We start from the raw sequence: 23,734 nt of genomic DNA, 5'->3' as shown, positions 1-23,734 counted from the left end.
ACCCAACACAAGAACCATTGAAGGGCAATTCTTGGAAAAGAGTTACCCAGAAACTCAACAGAAAATGAGATCCAACTGAAAAATGCAGGCGATGGGAGGGCAATGCTCAATCCAATCTCCCCAAGCAGGACGTAAGACGTTTTCAATGGGACTTACTCTCTGGTGGCACCCTGTCCTTGTGGGGGCAGCCTGACAGGCTCCTGTGGTGGGGGTAGAGACCTGTGACGTGGCCTGTCCCATCGCAGCCCGGGGTCGGACACTTACTCTCCTTCTTGTCCCCCCTTGCAGAATCTACCAAGAAGAACAATATTGGGGGTTTAAAAAGTCATCTCACTATCTAGGTGAGCATTGCATCCAGGGTACTACAGTATGTCACCTCTAATAATGGAATGACCCATTACACTGTTGTTTAATTTACTGCATTTAGAGTGTGATAAATTCATATCGGTTTTTAACAGTATTATCCCCCCAAATTGGCCCTAGTAGTTAGGAGGTGGTAAGAAGCAAACACTTGGAAAAAAAGGTGCTATCTAGAACCTAAAAGGGTTCTTCGGCTGTCCCCATAGGACAACCCTTAAATAACCCTTTTTGGTTCCAGGTAGATCCCTTTGGGTTCCATGTAGAACCCTTTCCACAGAGGGTTCTACATGGAACCCAAACGGGTTCTACCAGGAACCAAAAAGGGTTCTACCTGGAAGACAGCCGAAGAACCCTTTGAAAACCTTTTTTTCTAAGAGTGCAGACTACTCTCACCTGTTTAACATGTAATTGCAAGCCCCCCCCCCCCACACTCTCACATAGGAAAATTGGTGCAATTGTTCAATCCCAACACCCCAGAAATGCAATTTCATATTTCATAAAAAATGTACACTCGCTGTGGCGATAACACAGAATGACTAAGCCTGTGTGAAACTGGCTTATCAGCAGTTCTCCCGTATGTATATCTGGAGCTCGCTATCGCCCCCATCTCCACCAATCGTCAATGGTGCCCCCAAGGACAAGGCACAAACCCAACCACGTTGAGCACAGACTGTGTGTATGAGCATTCTCCCAAAATGTTTTTATTCTGAAATACTAATCAGTAGACCCGACCCCATGGCAACATTAGAAAAAAAGGCCATAGTCCCTTCCTTTGATGGTGAAGACTTTGAATTTAAAAGGATTCATTGAGGATAGATTTTTATAATGTTATTATGGCCTTTGGAAAAAACAAATAGCATGTCGACAGATCTGTAGGGTCCTACCAGAGCCTTATACACATAGTATAGCCAGCTATATGTTCTCGAGACTGAAATTATGCATACTAATCCTATTCCTTGAGAATTCCCCACACTAGCTTCCTGTGCTAATGGAAATAATTACATACCATTACAGTACATATCTGTGATAACCGACGATGGGTGGTCCTTATTAATAGTCATTTGAATTGTGTTTGCATGATTTGAATCGTGCCATTCAACGGTCTGTGGCTACTGATGGAGACTTAGAACAATGGGCAGAATTGTCTAGAGAAATGACTTCAAATGGCTTTGGATTTCAACTACTGAAATGTCACCTTTGGTTCAACTAGAGCAGACCAGTATCTGCAGTATTTCACTTTTAGTTCAACATCCACTGTGTCCATTGGAATGTCACTCAAAACACAGCATCACAATCCAACAATCATGAACGCCATGTGGCACCGCCACCCCCCTCCCCGATGCTAACGTAATGACCCTGTCTGAAATGCTCCCCACTGATCTGCTTTGATGCTTTCTATGGGTTAATAAATGCACACACAGAGACGGGACGACTCACTCCCACAGGCGGTGGGGGTGTGTATCAGAGTGGATTTAAAAGAAATAGGCCGTGGATGGAATCCCGCCGATGAGATTTGCTGTCCTAACGGGCCTTGCAGATTGCCATTACTCATGCCTGACAAGCCAAGCCTCTGATGTTAGCATGCCGGCCTATTTAACAACATAAGCTTGCAGTCAATGCTGCTGCTGCCCCTGCGATATGCAGCGCTGAGACCAGCCAGGGGAAATGTGTCCGTCTACTCCCAGCGAGGAGCTGAACTACTGGGCAGGGGTCAAGCAAACGTCCAATGTTATTAGATTCATGGGCAAAATAAGACGTCAGTTATACTGCTTGATGTTACGTAAGTCTGTTACTGTGGGGCCTTTTGGTGCCTGTTGAAACACTATCAGTAGACCAGGGCCTGTTAGCCTTTGAGTGTTAATTAAATATAGAGGCGGTCCAGTTTGACCGAAATGCAGTTAGCACTGTGTGGATCATCAATACTGTACACAACAGGGTGAGGATACTAGCTGACATGTCGTGAATGGGTGTGTTGAGATTTTCAGGGAGTGGTTACCTTTAGGGTAGTATGCTCTCTTTGACCCATCGTGGTGCATTCTGGACTTGCGCTCCTCCGCCCCACTGCTCTGTCTGGGGCTGTGCTCGCCGTGGTGGTGGTGATGATGATTGTCCCTTCGGGCCACCATATGATGTCCCTCCGAGGCCATGCGGTCCCTCATGACCTTGGCTCGCTCTGACTCCATGGCGATGGCCTTCTCCAGCAGGGACAGGTTGCCTTTGGTCATGTCGAAGGCCTCGTCCGAGCGGTCCGAGGCCACCGACGTGGTGTCCTCGTCCCCATCCTGGTGGCAGCTGGCCGAGTAGCCCCCCCTGGAGGCCGGGCTCAGCTGCTCCTCCAGCTTCATCAGGTTGACCATGTCCGAGTAGCTGCGCTCCAGGGACCCACGCTCGTCTGGCTGCTGGCCCTCCTGGCAGCTCTCGTACCTGGGCAGGTGGTGGGCCTGAGCCGGAGGCTGGTGCTGAGCCTGGTGGTGGTGGTGGCCGGTTTGATGCTGCAGGTGGTGGTGGGACTGGTTAGGGTGGTGGTTCTGATGGGCCTGGTGGTGTTGCAGGCCGGGGTGTCCAAGGCGGTCGGAAGGCGACGTCTCGCTCAGCTTGCGGGCCAGGTCGAAGCACTGGTTCCTCAGACACTCCAGACTGCTGAGGCACACCTCCTCCTCGCTCTCCTCAGCCTGACCCCTGACGCCATGGTGGTGGGGTCGCCCATTGGGATGCCTACCATCCTCCAAACCGGTGCCTTCTGGGTAGCTGTCGTCGGGGAGCACAGCGCCGTGGCCCTGCGCCAACAGCTTGAGTGAATCCACCGTCTCCCTGACCACGTCGCTGTCCAGATCCACGCTCAGCTTGCCCTTCCTGCCCCCGCCGCGCTCGTTACCCTCTTCATCTTCATCCTCATCATCATCGTCCTCGCCGGCACTGTTGGAGGAGTTGCTGTTCATCTCTGACTCGGTCATGGCCTGGTAGGCGGCGTCCTCTGCGATCTTCCCCAGGTTGAGAAGGGACTTGGCCACCAGCTCATCATAGTTTTCATACTCTTCACCATTAGGGCCGACGTTAGGGCCAGGGGCACTGTTGTTGATGTTATCCTTCTGTCCCGTAGGGTGATGCTTTGATTGTCCGCCATTTTTGTGCCGGTTCTCTGTGGTCAGGAAAGGAAGGATAGACCTTTCAGCCCTTACTATAGTTGGGTAGATGAAGAACTAGCCCATCATAGTTTAATTCTTTGGGATATGAATATAATATTCAACATTTTTCAAAAACATTTATGCCAGTTATGTGATTTTTACTGACTACTAAGCCCTTAAATGGCCTCAATGTATTAATGTATATTGGTTTGGATATTAATGATCACATTGAATTGATTATGTTAGAGAGCTTTAAGGGACAATCTGCAGTTGCTACGTCCATTTTTGGACTTATGTTTTAATATAACTTAGAAAATGCCTCATGAGCTTAGTTCAACTGCCTTACACCATCAGAATCCAAAATATAACCTTGTTTTACTCCAATGATTGTAAACAAAGTAAATGTAAACAAACACCGTGTAATCTTAAAACATGGTTAAAACTATAATTTTGATATCATGGATGTTCAGTCCTTGCATCCTTAGCTCTGCATTTGAGAGGGGTTACATTACACCAGCCCCATCCCTCAGCTTTTTACTGAAACAGTGTCAGGGAGGAACCTTTGTTATTGTTTCAACTGCTGATTGCCCCTTTAATACTTTGATGTTGTAGACAGGGTTCTAAAAAAAAACAAAAAAACAAAACAAAACATGACCGAACAAGGTGTAAAACAAATGGTTAACGACCCGCGAATAGTTTTTGAACGCTCGCGACATGGTGTATGAGTGTAAAATGCAGGCCCCCAATCCTTGACAGAAAGAAAAGATGTTGCGGCAGTAATATGGGTCAGATCCTTTGAACTGTTTGGACTAGAAACAAGCCGTTTTCGCTGTAGAAATTGTGCAAGTATGACGCTAGCGAATCTGCGCTCAGGAAACCATAGTACGGGGAAGCCTTATCATTAAAAAAAACAATATATATATATATATATATATAGAGAGAGAGAGAATTCTGGGAGGGCCTGGTGCTCCCAAACTAAAACCGCAGGTCATATAGCAAAATATTTTTTATACTAAACTGGTCGCACTTTAGAGCCCTGGTTGTAAATCATATATTTGGCCAGTCATTGCCTGTATAAAATCCCTCAAATAAATCCAAAGTATATAGTATGACTAATGAACCAAATGCTTTCTAATTCTTCCATTCTTCACAAAACATATAATCCAGAGCTTCTGAGAACCATGTAACACCCTCACCTAATACGTTTCAGTGTTGATTTTAGGGACAGCGGCAAACGAGACAGCGGGAGGGAATGAGAGAGACGTATGAGGTGTTCTGATTCGGGAGCCCAAAATATCCTCGGGAGAAGCCATTTCCATGGGAGGATGGGGGAGACAGGGGGGGGAGAGACTGAGCACATGTGACACGTCCGCTGAGACGGGGGTGTGTGGGAGGGGAGAGGGGAAGGGGAGTTAAATAACTCAGAGAGCTCCTCTCTCCATTGCTCTTGAAGGCACTGTCAGAAACGATTGAGGACACGCAGAGAGAGCGAGGGAGAGGGCTTATGGAGGGAGAGCAGGCGCATCTGGTACACTGAAGGTAGAGAACCTCTTACTACACCCCCCTCTCCTCCTGAGGACCCTATTGGCCACATGTTCCCAGATTGACCATCTTGCCTCTCTCCCTCCACCCCGACAGTCCCATTTCAACAACTCAATTCTCTCTGGGATATTATGCCTCCATCTCTCCATGATTAGGTATGGCTCCCACTGGCCACATCAAAGGTGCATCGCTTTGATAAGAAGTATATCCTAGACTCAGGGATGTAATTTCTAGTGGCAGCTTATTAGTGTAGCAAACAACTCTCAGCTCCACCCAATACTATTACCCCCTCTTATTTCCCCAGAAAACAAACATTGGAAATATGAACTCACCTGGCTCATGGTGACTCTGGACCTCTTCTTCCTCCTCCTCCTCCTCCTCTTCCTCCTCATGTTCATCTTCGTCACCCTCATCCTCCAGTTCCTCTTCCTCTTGCTCCTCCCCTTCCTCTTGCTCTTCATCATCCCCATCATCTGCTTCCTCATCTTCCTCTATCCCTTCCTCCACCTGTTCCACCTCCACTGGCCCTACTACCTCCATCTCCACTTCCTCTTCCTCCTCATCTGCCTCTTCTCCTTCCTCCTCTTCCTCACCTAGCTCCCCGTTATCCTCAGAAAATCCTTCCTCTTCTACCTCTTCCCCCTCCTCCCCTTCCTCCTCTTCTCCTTCCTCCTGAATCTCCCCGTCTACCTCCCCTTGCTCCTTCTCCTCTCCCTCGTCCATGGGTTCAGGCTCATAGCAGGGGAAGATGGCAGCAGGGTTCACCTCTGGGTCGGTAGGGGTTAAGTAGGGCCTCCTCTTGGGGGAAGGCTCCATAGGCTGTTTCTCCTGTGTCTTCCTCTTCTTGGCCAGGGGGCAGCCATAGACACTATACACAAGACATGAGAGGAATAGAGATTTGTTCAATGGTCTTAGTAAGGTAAGTGTTCTATATCTAGAGATATATCGATAACTAGAAATGTAGAGATGTCTAGATACCGTGATGCAGTATATTGGCAATCTGGCACAAGGTAAATTACATGATTTCTATTTCATATTACAGTGCAATAGCATTGTGATGACGTCAATCATTGCATAATGTCAACTAAACAAGAACGGAAATACATATTTCCAAACCAATTTTACACACCGTAATTTTGGGAACACGCATGCTCTACTTCACTTAAATTCCCAAAAGCCACTGCATTGCGGAAAGCCAGAACACTTAGTTTCGAAGACTCCAAACCAAAAGCTTATTCAACCAGCCCTCAATTACACAAATCCCATAATAATCATTAGCTGTTGAGAAATTCCACTTTAATTGCTCCAAAACAGCGATTGCAATTATACACGGTTTTAATGTGGGTTTTGGGGAATCAATTACTCTATTTCCATATGAAAGGGCTTATTTGTATTGAGGAAGGGAGAGTAGAAGGTTGGTGTTCTTTATGAATGAGACTATAGTAGACAGTGATGATATGCCACAGTTCTTTGTGTGAATGTAGACTAGAAGCAGTAGCCTGGAATCCACACTCAATATCATATGTTTCATTATTGTTGAAGTGAAACAATAGTAAAACAGAGCGATGTTCAGTGTGGATTCTAGGCTAGAAAAGCAGGACCACACCTGAAATAATACAGATATACAATACAGATATACAATACAGATATAACAATACAGATATAACAATTACACTTGGTCAGACATAGTGAGATTACAAATGTATTGTCATTGACTCTTATATAGATAATTTCCAGTCAAACAATCATGCATTGTCCAATGTTTTTCTACTGTATGTGTATCAAAACATAAAACTTGACTATGAACGCCGGTTATACTGTGTAGAGGCCCATCCGTCCTGTATATTTTCCTCACAGTCTGGCATGCAGCTCACATGCTTGGTTAGGAGTCATCGGGCTGTGAAATGGCCCACATTTCTACTCTTTTTACCCCCGTTTATCCGCCCTCTCACTCAGCCAACGGATCTGGCCTAGCCTGCCCTAATGTGTGCAAAGCGTCAGTCTCGGTCAGACTGAAGGACCACCGGCAATCGGCACAACAACAACGCATTCCCAGCTAATGGGCCTCTCCATCTCTGCTCCATTTTGAATTACACACAACAGTTAGGGTACACACATATAACCGCCGCCACACACAACGTATCACACGCACAACTGGTAGATCCATTTGTTATCGTCGATTCAACTGTACAGACTAGAGAACAAGAACAAAAAGAAGGTGCCAAGTATGTGCAGGGAGAGCACAGGCTGGGGTCAGAGAGGGATCCATTTTCATTTGCATTCATCTGACATTTATTTTGCCCTGGTGTCTTCTCCTCGTATGATCCCTCTCTTCCTCTCTTCCTTTTATCCTATGATCTCTTGTGGACAGACCACGTAGACATAAATGGTACCTTAGATCTGTCATGATACAACGGGATGCGGGAGATTACCAACAGCATTAGTTCCGGTGCCTTGGACAAATCCCTGTTTTGCAGGTGTTAGCATCTTTCCAAATGTGGGAAAGAGGAGGGGACATTTGGCCCATAGACTTGTCTGTAACTTGCAAAGAGAGAGGGTGGAGCTCTTTGTTCTGCTTCCGATCCTCGTTCCATCTCTTCAACTAACATGTATGGACCCAGAACTTAATCGAGCATCTGACCAATTACGCAAGACTTTGGTTCTGGGTTAACCAATATTATTTATCTTATAGCTGTTAGGCAAACAGCTTGTGGGTGCAGACTGTCGTCTGTCTCAGTGTGTGTGTGTGTGTGTGTGTGTGTGTGTGTGTTTGTGTGTGTTTGTGTGTGCACGGGTGTGTGTGTGTGTGTGTGTGTGTGTGTGTGTGTGTGTGTGTTTGCTTGCAAGCGTACTTGTGCATACATGTGTGTGCGTGTGTGTGTGTGCATGCTCGGCTCAGTATGACCTTGGACACCTCACTGTCTCCCACAGGCAGGCCACACCAATTAAAATTCCACAGGTAATTAAGCCACATTTGAATAAGGGAACACTGCAGACATGTTGGAGAGGGATTGTGCTGTAATTATGTGGAGGGAGGGAGGGAGGGAGGGAGGGAGGTATAAGAGATGTCTATACGGCTTTCAGTGCTGGGGAGATAATAATAACTTCCCTCAGAGAAATCTCCTGTAGAACAAATCCTCTGGTTTAGTCCTCTGATGCCTGAAGAAAATCATCAAGTTAGAGCCTTTTAGAACCTGAACCTTTTCTGGAGCTTCTGTCATCAGTAGCCTATATCGAGGCATATCAAATCTAGCTCTGTCAAAGTAGGAAATACAGAAATCTCTTTTTTAGCTAACAATTTCAAAAATGTCTATGGGATTGGTGCTGTATAAGTTTATAGTCTCAACTGAATTTCTGAATTGTTGCAACGTTACCTGACTCCTTTAATTGGTCGGGCTACCAAAGGCATGTTCCGGCGGTTTCCATCCCATCATAAACACTGTTCACTAGCTGCACATTGCCATAACAGCTCATGGCACCACAGGGGTGTGTGGGCGAGAGCGGCGTGCGGCGCTCGTTGTATATGAGTTGCCATAGGAGCGCCCTGCTCTCTGTGCCCTATACTGCAGCAGCATCCACAGGCATGTGTGGCACAGCGCTGTCACCATGGTGATCTCCCCCTCAGGAGTGGAATTTGCCATCCGAGCAGACTGACAGCGCGGAAGAGAGAGAGAGAAGGAGAGAGAGGGAGAGGGAGAGAAAGCAGTGATTCTGAGTCTGACAGACATCGCCCTCTCTCCTCTTCTTCCCCTCCCTCTCACCCTTTCTCCCTCCCCAAAAGCATAACAAAAGCAGAGCTGGTATTCTGCATTCTGGAGGGCTCTGGATGTCACACTGCAGCGCAGGCGCCCTCAGTTCCTCCCTACTGCATAGGCAACACACAATATATGTCTATAGAACACTGTGATGGAGATTCTCTGGCTATCTAACACGTACAGACAACAACCAACAGGCTGCAGTGATTGACTACACTTCCTGAAGACAAATAATGAATGTTATGGAATGTCAGCAATAAGAGTATCTGACAACCGTGCTTGATTGGTCTGCGTATTTCTTTTGAATACGTGTTTTATATTAGCTGCTGATTTACTATTTTGAATATATGGACAGATAAGAAGCAGATGAAGGCCTTGAATACATGTCCAGTCAGCATTGACTACATTGCTGCAATGGTATGGCTAAGAATAATGGATCCAGGAAGTACTAGTAAAATCTTGAGTCAGGACTGAGAGGAAGAGATGAGGCAAGAGGGTGTACTCCGCCCAAAATCTGTCCACAAAAAATAAGACCACGAAATGAGGAATTTTTGTACGGAGGTAAATGATAGTGTCAAATTTGGTGACCCAAAATGTAATCGTTAATTTGCTATATGAGGCTTATTTGATCGAATAGAAGTTTCGTAATGGTTAGGTTGTTAAGCACTGATATAAGTGGATGCACTTGGCATTTCGGCAACTTTGAAAAAAATGACTTTATATTGGAATTGTGCCTGTCGTTCACGCGTGTACCTGCTCTCTCATTGGTTAGAATGACTTTGGTCATCAGTTGAACAGTGTTTCCTCCAACACATTGGTGCAGCTGGCTTCCGGGTTAAGCGGGCGGGTGTTAAGAAGTGCGGTTTTGGTGGGTCATGTTTTGTAGGATGCTTCCCGAGCCCGTTGGGGAGTTGCAGCGATGAGACAAGATTGAAATTGGGGAGAAAAATTGGGTAAAAAAGAAAAATAAATAAATAAAAAGAATGGTCCCACCTGATCTCGCCTCCTCCCGCCTGCCTTCAATCTTTGACGACATGTATTCCATTGTTAGAGCGGCCACTCAAATATCTTGTCAAAATAATGTCAATATAATATGGTCAGACTGAGTCCTCCTCAGCTCAGGTCCTCTGATGTGTCTGAACAAGAACATCCATCAGACCAATGTCATCAGCCAACCTACAACACCCATCGCTGATGCAAAAAAGTCCTCATACACACATAGACACACAAACACACACACACACAAACACACACAGACACACACATAGACACACATAGACACACACACACACACACACACACCCACACACACACACACACACACACACACACACACACACACATAGACACACACACACACACACACACACAGATAGAAACACACGCACACATATAAACACAGACACATACAGGCGACCAGTATAAATGTTATCTTTGTCATCGTAGCAACAGAGGAGATTGAGGAGGATGGAGGAGAACCTCATGTCATAGTGTTGTGTGAAGAGGCAGTATAGTGCTTCACAGAAGAAAAAAAGCACACTAGTTCATAAATCATAAAAAGACTTCTGGATGAGATTCACAGTTGAAAACAGGTATGGATGAATCCGTAAACAGAAATAGACTACAAACAAACCCCGCAGACCCTCAGATTAACATACTGTGTAGCAAAAAAGACTTGCCTCCCAATCCCCACTTCCACAAAACATGTGTAAACATTGGACTATAAATTGTGCCTTTCTGTATTATACTTATGCTAAAATGTTTATTCGTTTTTATTGTTGTTGCATTGTTGAGAAGGAACCTGCAAGTAGGCATTTTGTTGGACGGTGTATACCATACATACGACTAATACAACCTGAAACTTGAGAGTTGAAGACAAAATGACATGAGTCTCCCACACAGTTCAAGGCCCATCTGTTGGTTAGCTAAACAAGAATATGATCCTTCAAGGCCCATCTGGTGGTTAGCTAAACAAGAATATGATTCTTCAAGGCCCATCTACTTACTATAGACTGTTTTAGTATACTGAAGAATACTACAGTAAATACTACAGTATACTACAGTCCACAAAAACAATACAGTAAATACTACAGCAATGTCCACAAAAACACTACAGTTTTTCAACTATCATAATACTATAGCATTCCCCTCCCCATATCCTCATATACTATAGCATTCCCCTCCCCATGTGCAACCCATAAGTAAGAAACCTAGATGCCAAGTATAGATCATATATCGTTATTTTCTCTAATAAATGAAAAGACGTTATCATCACTAAGAATTAAACATGATTGGTTTCAGGATCGGACGCATGTTTCCATGGTATTAAATAATATAACAACAAAAAACGTAATTACACCCAATTTATTTTAATCGGAGGAAAACAACCCAACGTACACCCGGCCACGATCTCTAAGTGAGAAAAGACAACAGCTTGGATGGAATAAAAGCCTGTTGCAAGTAGCTCTCACAAAAGGCAACGCAAATGCTAGGTGTGTGGAGTGACTCTGTCTCAATGCCTAGGCAGGCTGTCCTCACTTTCCACATTGAGAGGCCATTCTGCAGCACTATGCCCCCCCTCGCCTCGCCTCGCCTGCTACCAGCTCTTGGCTCCCTTCCCAGCGTTTTAGTGAGTGCTACCTGTCAGGACCTGAATTATACCACTCGCAGGCTCAGTCCATACGAGTCATACATCAACCAGGGGGAGGGAGGGAGGTGGAGAGAGAGAGAGAGAGAGAGAGAGAGAAAGAGAGAGAGACATAGAGAGAGTGGGAGTGAGGTGGGTTGTGAGTGAGAGAGAGCGAAAGAGCGAGAGAGAGAGAGAGAGAGAGAGAGAGTCAGTGTGAGAGAGAGGGTGAGGGAGGGAGAGGGAGTGAGAGATTGCACTCAACCTCATCTGCATAAAGCCTAGGCAATTACTGAGCGCCAGCTCTAGACGTGGCAGTCCCACCCGCACAAAAGCTGCTCACCATAGACCCCCATCAGCTCACTACCAACCAGTGGATTTACGATGGAAGTATTTCACTTGTAGACCCAATATTAAGACTTTATGTTCTCAGAATTTATGAGCGATGGAATAGACGTACAATAAAACGATAACACGCCAAATCAGAAATATTTAACAGAGAGAATATTGTATGCACCGATGTCGACATATAACACAAAAACTGGCTTTAATTTACACCTTGATTAGATGTGTAGCCTGTGATTATTTCTAGATTCATCTATGCACAGATTTGTGTATTACATTTTCACATTTTAGTCATTTAGCAGAAACTCTTATTCAGAGTGATTTACAGTAGTATACATTTTCGTACTTTTTTCTTTATAATGAATATAAGTGTAACACATCAACTACTGTAGAACGTCCACTGCACAGCTGATATTATCCGTGGAAATGTAGGCGTTTCAGCCGCCCTATTTCTCTATTTCTCTCTCACTGTCTTTGTTGCTCTTTCTCTCATCTCTCTCTCTCTCTCTCTCTCTCTCTCGAACCTGTCCTATTGTGTGCTGCGATGCAGCAAGACTGTAGGGAGGAGAGCCAACCAGAGCGAAGGTGAAGGATTAATCCTTAATATTTAACAGGCAGAAGCCATCTCTTCCCTTCATGTCCCTTTGGCTGGTTCCACACCTATCTTCACTGCTTCCCCATTTTGGGAATCGAATCAGAACACATGTGACTAGTCAGTGCAGTGACTTGCTGCAGTGAACCAGAAATGACACAGCCCTGTGATGCAGAACTGGATCCAAACCCTCTGAGACCAGGGCCGTTACCCAGCATACCAATGGTTTGTCTGACATCTGAGCCACACACTGTCACATAGGAGAAAGTACTTTAGAACCTCAACTGCACACATCTGATATGATCAGTGGAAATGTAGGCATGTGTGATGCCTCAGCCGGCCTACTTCTCTATTTCTCTCCCACTGTTTTTGTTGCCCTCTCTCTCTCTCTCTCTCTCTCTCTCTCTCTCTCTCTCCCATTTTTTACATTTACATTTTAGTCATTTAGCAGACGCTCTTATCCAGAGCGACTTACAGTAGTGAATGCATACATTTCATTTTCATTTCATACATTTTTTTTTTCTTCGTACTTGGCCCCCCGTGGGAATCGAACCCACAACCCTGGCGTTGCAAACACCATGCTCTACCAACCATCCTCTCTCTCTCTCTCTCTCTCTCGCTCTCTCTCTCTCTCGCTCTCTCTGTATCTCTCTCTCTCTCTCTCTCTCTCTCTCTCTCTCTCTCTCTCTCTCTCTCTCTCTCTCTCTCTCTCTCTCTCCTTCCTTATCCCACCCTCCTCTCTATCTCGCTCCTTCCCTCCCTCCATTCATCTGTCCTCCAACCCCTCTCTCTCTCTTTCTGTCTCATGTATTACTTCACAGAGCAGGGCTGTAGCAGACAAACAGTAGACCCTGTTTGAGGTTGCTCTAATGGCGCCAGACTCTTAAATAGCTAGCATCGTCTTCCCAGTGTGTGCGTGAACGTGAGTGAGTACAAGCATACATGCGCATGTGTGGGCGACAGTGATTCTCATTACTACACTCAGACACAGCCGTCTCCCTCCACGGCTTTACCTCTTCCTCCACAGCTTTCACACTATACTGCCGGGTTTCAAATGAATCACATTACAGTGCTTTCGGAAAGTATTCAGACCCCTTGACTGTTTCCACATTTTGTTACGTTACAGCCTTATTCTGAAATAGATTTTTTTTTAAATAGCGATCTACACACAATACCCCATAATGACAAAGCGAAAACAAGTTTTCAGAAATGGTTGCAAATGTATTAAAAATAAAAAACAGAAATACCTTATTTACATAAGTATTCCGACCCTTTGCAATGAGACTCGAAATTGAGCTCAGGTGCGTCCTGTTTCCATTGATCATCCTTGAGATGTTTCCACAACTTGATTGGAGCCACCTGGGGTAAATTCAACTGATTGGACAAGATTTGAAAAAGCACACGCCTGTCTATATAAGGTCCGACAGTTGACAGTGCATGTCAGATAAAAAACCAAGCCAAGAGGTCGAAGGAATTGTCCATAGTGCTCCGAGACAGGATTGTGTCGAGGCACAGATCTGGGGAAGGGTACCAAAACCTGTCTGCAGCATTGAAGGTCCCCAAGAACTCAGTGGCCTCCATCATTCTTAAATTAATGAAGTTTGGAACCACCAAGACTCTTCCTAGAGCTGGCCGCCCAGCCAAACTGAGCAATCAGGGGAGAAGGGCCTTGGTCAGGGAGGTGATCAAGATCCCGATGGTCACTCTGACAGAGCTCCAGAGTTCCTCTGTGGAGATGGGAGAGCCTTCCTGAAGGACAACCATCTCTGTAGCACTCCATCAACCAAGCCTTTATGGTAGAGGGGCCAGACGGAAGTCACTCCTCAGTGAAAGGCACATGACAGCCCACTTGGAGTTTGCCAAAAGGCACCTAAAGACTCTCAGACCATGAGAAACAAGATTCTCTGGTCTGATGAAACCAAGATTGAACTATTTGGCCTGAATGCATAGCATCACGTCTGGAGGAAACCTGGCACCATCCCTACGGTGAAGCATGGTGGTGGCAGCATCATGCTGTGGGGATGTTTTTCAGAGGCAGGGACTGGGAGACTAGTCAGGTTTGAAGGAAAGATGAAAGGAGCAAAGTACAGAGAGATCCTTGATGAAAACCTGCTCCAGAGCGCTCAGGACCTCAGACTGGGGCAAAGGTTAAACCTTCCAGCAGGACAACGACTCTAAGCACACAGCCAAGACAACGCAGGAGTGGCTTCAGGACAAGTGAATGTCCTTGAGTGGCCCAGCCAGAGCCTGGACTTGAACCCAATCGAACATCTCTGGAGAAACCTGAAAATAGTTGTGCGGCAACACTCCTCTTCCAACCTTTTGTATTTAACTAGGCAAGTTAAGAATACATTCTTATTTTCAATGATGGCCTAGGAACAGTGGGTTAACTGCCTTGTTCAGGGGCAGAACAACAGATTTTTACCTTGTCAGCTCAGGGATTCAATCTTGCAACCTTTCGGTTACTAGTCCAACACTCTAACGCTCTAACCACTAGGCTACCTGCCGCCCCAACCTGACAGAGCTTGAGAGGATCTGCAGAGAAGAATGGGACGAACTCCAGAGGCGTGCCTGTATTTGTAAATGTAATACTTAAATGACTTATTTCCGTTTTTTATTTTTAATACATTTTTTATACATTTGCAAAGACCTGTTTTGGATTTGTCATCATGGGGTATTGTGTGTAGATTGATGAGGAAAAAAAGCTATTTAATCAATTTTAGAATAAGGCTGTAACGTAACAAAACGTGGCAAAAGTCAAGGGGTCTGAATACTTTCAGGCACTGTATGTCACTACATCTGGGTGACTTTGGTTACCTTCCTAACAGACATGGGGGAAAGGGGGACAGGAGAGATGGAATATGACAGCAGAGCTTAGGCTAGTAGCACAGTGTAGTGAAGACAAAATATCTTTGCATCTCTTGTGCACGTGTCTACGTAGTTGAAACTGGAAGAGACAGCATAACCACATTAGTCAGGTTTTCTATCAGTGTAAAGTCACTGTACAGTTGTAGGCTACTGTAAACCTATCATCAGCGCTGGAACTCCGAACAACCAACTGCCAAAACTAACCAATCAACTGTTATTATTTTAAACAGGGCCGCCCCAGGATCGAACACCCTCCTCCCTGAGCCTTAACAACACACACGCCCGTACGCACATGTACCCCCCCCCCCCCCCCCCCCCCCCACACACACACACACACCTACCCACACAGACCTCTCCCTCTCAGCTTTCCTCCCAGCATGCCCCTCTATTTGTGGGTAAATCATCACCCTGGGTCTTTGGGAGAGGGAGAGGTCTGATGCAGGTGTCATTCGTCTGTGGCACCAAATGTAATTCCAGCCCGCTGGTTCAGGGGGATGCCTCGATGAGGTGACACTGAAGACACAGGCATCAATCTCTCTAGCCTACGTCTGAGGAGTAAATAGCATCAAGTGGAGAGGCTTTTGTTTAAACATGCCCTGAGTGGAGGAGGACTCTAGGAAGATCTGGTGACAGGTCAGCTGTCAAGACAATTACATTTGCTATCACCACCTTTCTTGGGTAGTTTCTTGGGTGGTCCTCTGTAGCTTGGCTGGTAAAGCATGGTGCTTGCAACACCAGGATATTGGGTTCGATTCCCGGGACCATCTGTACACAGAATGTTTGCACGTATGACTGTAAGTTGCTTTTGATAAAAGCAGCTGCTAAATAGCAGATATTATATTATTTAACATCAATTTGTCATTTGATCATTGACATGAAATGTGGAAGTATTCGGGTGAACTTGAAGAGATAACGAACTGTAAACGGGTAAACAAAGCCTTGATAACATCCAAGATTACAACAAAAAGGTTAGGTCCACAGCTCTTGAAGTACAAAACGACCTTGTTTTTTTTCTCTCGATCTATCTAACTATGGAAGATAGCACTAGTCTCTCTCTATATATTGTACTGTCTGAATGAACACGTACATTTCCTGCAAATCTCTGGCTGGCCGGGCTGGCTGAGGCTGAATCACCACAGCAAATCAAAGAAAGAATAGGTGTTGCGCAACCATAATCAACCATAATCAACCCTCATCAATCCAACACAGACCTCAGATACACTGACACATTTTGCAATCAACTTTTCACAGCCAGTGATTGCAATTGCAGGTTTGTTTTTGGTGCAGGAACAATGACCTGGAACTGAAGAGCTTGATTGGTCCACGATAGCTGTGAGTGAGTGAGTGAGTGAGTGAGTGAGTGAGTGAGTGAGTGAGTGAGTGAGTGAGTGAGTGAGTGAGTGAGTGAGTGGGGAGGAAAAGCGCAGCTGATTTGGGGAGTGAAGAAGGATCTTTTACCTTCGGTGTCTGGCGTATTTGCCACTGACATGTCCACTTCCATCACATCCTGGAGTAGGGCAGCTATAGACACAGAAGGGAGAGACATAGGAGTCAACACACTGCGTGGCACGACAGGCATGCACAACCCCACCCCCGCCTCACCCCCCTCCTCCTCACCCCCCACGGACACAACACCCATTCCCTCACACACAGATAGGACTCAACACATGTGTGCATGACATAACACACAATCCAGGGCAATGCACTGGACCAGAGCAGCTCTGTATTATTCATGTAGTGAGAACACACAGCCAGCAGCCTTCAGGCCAGGCGGTGACTCACTTCACTGCATATTTCATAGCAGCCCGTCCGCCTTGGGCTTCTTTTAGACAGCTGTGGCTGCCAAAGGTAAAGTGCCCCTCTGAAGGAACATTGCGTCGAACGTCCTTTGGAACACCTATAGGAACTAGAAGTTTCCATTGGCCCGTTCAGCCGCGGCCCAATCTCACTACCATCCCATCAGCTAGATTACAGCCATCTGTGGTGTACATTGTCCATATTAGGAGTTTGCCTGACAACTGACGACTTCCGAATATGGACGCCGTAGCGGCGGATGTCCGTCACGCACCAACCACAGTGAAAAGAGCGGGACTGCGCTAGGTAGAACAGAACGGCAGCTTTCACTCCCCAAGGTGAGCAGCCTCATAAATGAGTCTGTGAACGGCAGGAGTGTTCATCGACCGCTAATATTGGCATTATTGACGTCTGCAGCTCTGGCCCTGAACATGGATCGATCGACTGATGAAAAACCTATTTGTCCTTAGAGGGGAAGGTGTGTATGTGCGTTCATGCATTTGTCTGTGGATGTGTGTGCATGCTTGTGAGTGTATATGCTTGTGTGTGTCTGTCTGTGTGTGTGTGTGTGTGTGTGTGTGTGTGTGTGTGCTCTCTCCCTTCAGCCAGGGAACTGGCGGGGAGAGATTAGGGATTAGGGGGTCTACACTGAGAAATGCCATCAAGAGGGAGAAGGCTATTTAGCGATATAGACTGTTCAGGCCACTGGCCAGACAGAAAACACTATTACGATTACAGAGTGCATTATAATGCTTGTTTTCCCCAATAGAACATTGGTTTATTCTACAGCGGCAATGAACATTTCTAGGCAAATAATCAATCATTTAGAATCTGTTCAATGACGGCAGAAAAGTAATTATTAACTAAACGCTTGATCCTTGTCCAAATTTTACAGCCGAGGAAATGATTAGAGCGAGACTGTAAAGACGCCGGCAGCAGTGGCTGTTTATTATACAACGTTGGGCCTCAAGTCAATGTGGCTGTGACGTGAATACGGTGTCCATATTAGGACATACAACCGTTGACCACTCAGAGTGTCAGTAAAGCCTGGTCCCGGATCGGTTTGTGCTCTTGCCAACTCCATTGCTGTCGTTGTCAAGCCAAACACATGGCATGACAATTCAATAAGGAATTGGCAAGAGGGCAGAAACAGACTGGCGCTCAGGCTAAGTAAAGCCCACAGGAATGAAAGATGCACCGACCTGAATAACTCCTGTGCTGCCGTCTCCACCGGAACTAGAGAGAGAGATTGACAAATCAGATACAGTTAGATGTACTGTCCAGCCTATATACAACATACATAACAATAGCAGTAAATAATGGCAAATTAGGACAAACGGAAACTACAGGATCCATCATGCATTTCTCCTCATTGGAATATGGCATTCAGCCATTTCAGTACAGTCGACAGCATATCCGATTCCTTTTACACTGAGTATATACAGTCACTTTGACTTGATGTCCCCACTTGATGTCCCCAAACATATGAGCCTAGGTGGCTGACAGAGAGGGAGGGGGCCGTTTAGAGTGACAGACACACTTTACTGTTACCGTAGCGTACCTCGCACCCCTCTGGAACGCGTCCGATGGCGCTTCTCAACCGCGTCCACCTCCATCTGGTTTAGAGAAAGGGTTGGGAAGCGGGCCATTAGTTGTGATTCTGTTTCTCTGATGATAAAGGCACGGGCTGTATGCAGCAACACGTACACCGTAATACAGATGGTACTTCTAGGCGCAGAACTTCTGTTGCGTTATTTCATCGAGCTGCATAGGGTTTCTCTGCGCAGTTGAGAATAGCCTGCAAAATCAATCTTCTGAGTGTTTCCCACCGACAAGGAGCAAATACAACCGAGTCAAGCATCTACAGTACATCCACCGTGTTACCTGGTATCAGCTGGGTTGGGTGGGGCAACACCTTGGTTCAAACGCACGCCTCCGCCTCCTCAGAGTGCAAGTGGTTGGGCTTCCTCAACAGCGGCACTTCAAAACTCCCCCTCCAAAGTCATGATCTGCAAAGACAATAAAAGAACAAGGATATCACACGCTTCGTGGTATGAAAACGATCGCATTAGCGGTGGTAAGCAGAAAGCGGGTCAAGGTTAGCGGTTGGCGCCGTTCTGTTGTCTTGGTTGGTTGTCAACACTCGTGGAGATTTGGTGACGAAGCAGAGTTCTACCAGTTATTGTGTCCTTATGCCAAGACCGTGACGATACGAGAGTTAGTGAAGCAGTGAAGTAGCCACTGTTACGGTACCAAACTAACCTGGTCGATTCCAATCTGTGAACAAGACTTATGAACGGCAGCGTCCTCATTCTAACCTCTTTGGTTCCATTCCTGTGTTTTGACTAAGTCCCCTGGTGCACAGCAGGAGACAAATATGTTCCAAAACAAAGATAAACAATTTAGTGCATCCACCAAGCAACCAGAGAGTTATTATAATATCTAGCGCTTTGTCTCTGTTTCTTTCTTTCTGTTTGTTACCGAGCTGAGAAAGTCTGAACGTCCACAAATATCCTTGACCGGTATTACTTTTCACCACAGTGTGGACTTGCCTGTAAGCTTGATTCTGAATGGCTGAATGGAGAAACGCAGCAGCAAATGGAGTCTCTCTCTCTCTCTCTCTCTCTCTCTTTCGCTCTCTCTCTGTCTCTCACTCTCTCCCCTATCGAGTGTTCAGCTCTCTCACCTTTGCTCATCTGTCTGCAACCTCACATGACGATCTCACACTGAACCTGAAATCCTGTTAGGATGTGGGCTGTGAACGTGTGTGTGTGTGTTTGTGTGTGTGTGTTTGTGTGTATGTTCACGCACACGCGTGTGTCTCTACGTCCGTGTGTAGGCCAACAGCACAAGAGTGTGAGCGTGATACACTGCCTTTGTGTACGGAACACTGACTGCTGCACCTCCGACACAGAACGGCACAAATTCCCTTCAGCTCATTCCTGTTCAGAATTGAATGCTTTCTATCACTTTTCCATTGAGACATCCCTAGCTCCGAGCTCTCACCTCAACCTCACTTTGGAGAATGAAAGCACACAGGCTCCAACTGTCCTATAGGAATCAACTCTGGTAGTATAGGTTGAGAGAGGAGAGGAAGCTCTGCTTAGTATTCCATCCCGGCCCTCTGTCTCTCTCATATCACATGATGCAGTGCTCCCTGCATAAGTGGGACCAATGGGGGCCCGGTGGTTCCAGTCTGGAAGCACGCTTTCGACTAAACCTACAGCATTGCTCCGATGAGTTTAACTAACACCCGGCCCAGAAAAAAAAAACTCCAATAGAAAGCCCCATAATTCCTAATAAGACTCTTTAGTCGTCAGCTTTGTGCGCAAAACACCCATTGAAATATTCAAATAGTTGCAACCGAGGACGATTTTTTTGGGGGGGGGTTTCATCACTTCACACCCGGAGATGTTAACATTTTATATTCATCCAATGTCTGCCATGTTTTTTTTTGGGGGGGGGGGGTGACGTCGTCGCTGCACGAGCTGCTCCCTGTGCGCAATTGGTGCTAGTGTGCATGTGAAGCTGGGCCGTGTACACCGGATGCAACCCGGATGTAGTCAGAGTATGTGAAACGTGAGTTGATCACCTTGGAAACAATGGTCGGACATCTTGGACGCAGTCTGTGGTTCTTTTATACCTCAATGAGTGGGACGTACACATCTCTAGACCCGGACTAGAACTTGGATACACAACATGAACAGAAGCGCGCACACACACGCGGACACGCATGCACATACACACACGCGTGCATTTAAGAACATGAGCACACACACGCGCTTCACACACATACAGACACAAAGATGCGCACACACACACATACACACACACACACACATTCTGGGCTCTAGGTATTGCACAGTACTGTTTGCTTTGAAGAGAAGGCAGGCTACAGTTTGAGAGAGGCCATGTTTGCCGTCTGAAAATAGTTCCCAAACGCTGGCAGACAGAAGTAACACTCGCATAGATCTGTTTATACTGAACCAGATAGGCTTTCACATTTCAATAAAGAGAGGAGATTCTCTGGGTGTTTCTCAGTCTTTTTCAAGCAAATATAACAGAACTCTTCCTTGAACAACTTCCATTGCAGAGAGTGTATCTCTCCTGGCTTCTCTCCTTTCTTCTATCCCTTTCCTCTGTCTTTTTTTCTCTCCACTCAACTCTCTCTCCTCTTTCCCTCTTCCAGTATCTCTTGTGCTCTTCATTTTGCTTTTTGTTCCGTCTCCTCTCTTTCAGTCTCTCTTTCATTTTCTCTTTCTCTCTCTCTCTCTCTCTCTCTCTCTCTCTCTCTCTCTCTCTCTCTCTCTCTCTCTCTCTCTCTCTCTCTCGCCAGAGTCCACTCCAGCTGATCAATGACCCGTCCCAGACAGCGGTGATGTCAGAATCCATTCATCTAAGTGCCACCATAGCTGCATGAGTTTGGGATGTGCTTCCACTCTCCTCCTCCCCTCTCCCTTCCTTCCTGCCTATCAGCCCTGGGGGCTGGGTGTGTGGGTGTTTGATTGGAGGGGGGGTGGGGGGTGTTGGATCCAAAAGCAGTGGATCCGTTCTGCTTCCCTCCAGAAGCTATGCTGTATGACTATGCCGCCCCAAGTCGTGTGGTACTGTAGATTGCAGGAATCTTCCTGTGTGACTCATTGGGGTTTGATATTGTAGCTTCAAGTCTTAGCCGTCACGCTCAGGTTATTACCATATTCTGCTAGGGTACTTAACGAACTAATGATTTGGCTATGGAAATGGCATTGCCCGAAGGCGTGTGGAGCATCCTGTTTAAAACACTACCCAACATTTTTGTAATGTAAAAAAAAAAATCCAGCCGTTTGTTGTGGTGTCAATGGAAGGAGTCGCTCTCTCTCCTTGGGCGGTCCTTTTGGTGTCACCACTTCAGAAAGTCTACCTGGAGCCCTGGACTATCTGATGTCATGAGACAATCGTCTCACGATACTCAGTCACTCATGCGCTGTACCGAGTCATCTCTTCTCGGCTTGCATACAGCACCTTTTGTGATGTTCAACACAGTATATGTTCTTACAGTCAGCATAAAAGATAGAGGTTTCATTGAATGGCCATTAATATTCCACAGGGGTAGTCTCCAGAGGGGAACAAGGTGGGGGACAGGTGTTCTCCCCTATGGGCTCCTCCAGGCTTTGGTCGGTTCCTCCCTTCAATCATGAAGAGGAAGGAGAGTACTCTAATTGCCTCTGTACGTGTGTGTGTACTGTGTGTGAGAGCGGGGTGGGTGTGTGTGTCTGGTGTGTTTCCGGCTAGCCATGGAGAGATGCATTTGAATGCTTCCTAATGATCCTTGACAACCGTGTAGTATATACCAGAGAAGGCTTCATGATTCACTGTGTGTGTGTGTGTGTGTGTGTGTGTGTGTGTGTGTGTGTGTGTGTGTGTGTGTGTGTGTGTGTGTGTGTGTGTGTGTGTGTGTGTGTAGGAGGGTGTTTGCAGAGAAATAGCTGTTGGCCAGGCGGTAGCCACCGGGCTGAATCGAACACGTTGCCAGCGCCAGGCTCTACCAAATGAGCTACAGAGGACCACCGTTTGCACCGAATGTACATTAATCACGGTGTCATCAGCCAATAGGAATCGGCCCAGATAGGGTGAGCCTGTGGAATGTATCACTTCAATCACAGCCAGGTCACTCCAGATCCATTGCCCTGTTAGACGTTTGTCCAGGTCCCCGGGATTTCGGCAGACGCCTTTGGGCACAGGGGTTGGAACCGGTTCAGAGGACAGAATCAATCCGTTATTTTGAAAGCATGGGAACTAGTTAATAATGGGTTTTAGTCCCACGGGAAAAAAACTGCAGGAAAACTGCATCCACCATTGGGATAGAGGAAGGGCTTAAACCAGTTTTAGGTGTGAGACCCTACCTCTTGGTCACTCCAGAGACACGCTCAAGCACGCACGCACGCACGTACACAAACACACACTTAAAGAAGGGACCAGTTGCAATCAATCCACCGTGTCCTGTGGAGAAGCCCCGTCTCTTAATTATCACGCGCCAGGACTGAGGTTCACCATCTTCACATTCAGACAAGAACAGTAGGCTAGATCATGACATTTCTGCAATGACTGACAGTTACAGATTCCTTCCCCCTCGTGGATGGACTCTGTGTTTGATCAGAAATACTCGAATGTAAGCTACGTTACTGTACCAAACCCAAAGATACACTGTACCAAATCAAGGCAATTGTGTGATTACGGTCATGCACCATGACCGTATATGTAATGAATTACGGTGACATTGATAGGTGCTTGTTTCAGTAACACATTAAGCCTAATGAGCGGACTGAGAGAGGCTGTTTTGCTGACTCATAGAGCCTGAAGCCTACGCCGGACTCAAATACAGGAGCTTCCATCCATCTACTTCTATCTGCTTCTACCATTAATGCCTGTTTAGTCTGTTTAGTCCACTGTGAAGTAATCCCAATGCTGTGTGTCTGAGGTGTGTGTGCGTGTGTGTACGTTTGTATGCGCGCGTGTGTGTGTGTGTGTGTGTGTGTGTGCTGTAATGTTATAAATAATACCTCTCTCCCACACTATGACTCACGCTTTGAGTCGGCTTTGTGGAGGCTCCAAAGCAGTGTCTGGAAATAAACCCCGGAGCCGACTAATAATTATCTTTACGCTCCCGTCCGGCGGTGTGTGTCTGTGTGTGTGTGTGTGTGTGTGTGTCTGTGCATTCGTGCGTGTGTGACTATTTTGTAATTCCAAA

The 23,734-nt window shown here is 46.3% G+C and overlaps 1 protein-coding gene across 10 annotated transcripts in view; it reads right to left on the bottom strand.

Annotated features, from left to right (window-relative positions):
- myt1la (myelin transcription factor 1-like, a) overlaps positions 1–23,734 on the bottom strand; it is a 47,623-nt gene that overhangs the window by 17,825 nt on the left and 6,064 nt on the right. For all 10 annotated transcript variants that reach the window (XM_029733197.1, XM_029733196.1, XM_029733198.1 and 7 more), the window contains exons 2-8: positions 18,892–19,016; positions 18,569–18,623; positions 18,210–18,243; positions 16,672–16,734; positions 5,360–5,895; positions 2,357–3,499; positions 157–291 (exon numbers count right to left, since the gene is read on the bottom strand). In XM_029733197.1, the coding sequence (XP_029589057.1) occupies positions 157–291; positions 2,357–3,499; positions 5,360–5,895; positions 16,672–16,734; positions 18,210–18,243; positions 18,569–18,623 (1,966 nt within the window). In that variant the 5' untranslated portion in view covers positions 18,892–19,016. The remainder of the gene's footprint in view (positions 1–156; positions 292–2,356; positions 3,500–5,359; positions 5,896–16,671; positions 16,735–18,209; positions 18,244–18,568; positions 18,624–18,891; positions 19,017–23,734) is intronic.

The sequence above is a fragment of the Salmo trutta genome, chromosome 35 (genome assembly GCF_901001165.1).
Source record: "Salmo trutta chromosome 35, fSalTru1.1, whole genome shotgun sequence".
Taxonomy (NCBI): domain Eukaryota; kingdom Metazoa; phylum Chordata; class Actinopteri; order Salmoniformes; family Salmonidae; genus Salmo; species Salmo trutta.
The sequence above is the reverse complement of the archived record's forward strand: the minus strand, read 5'-3'. Positions and strand labels throughout refer to the sequence as shown.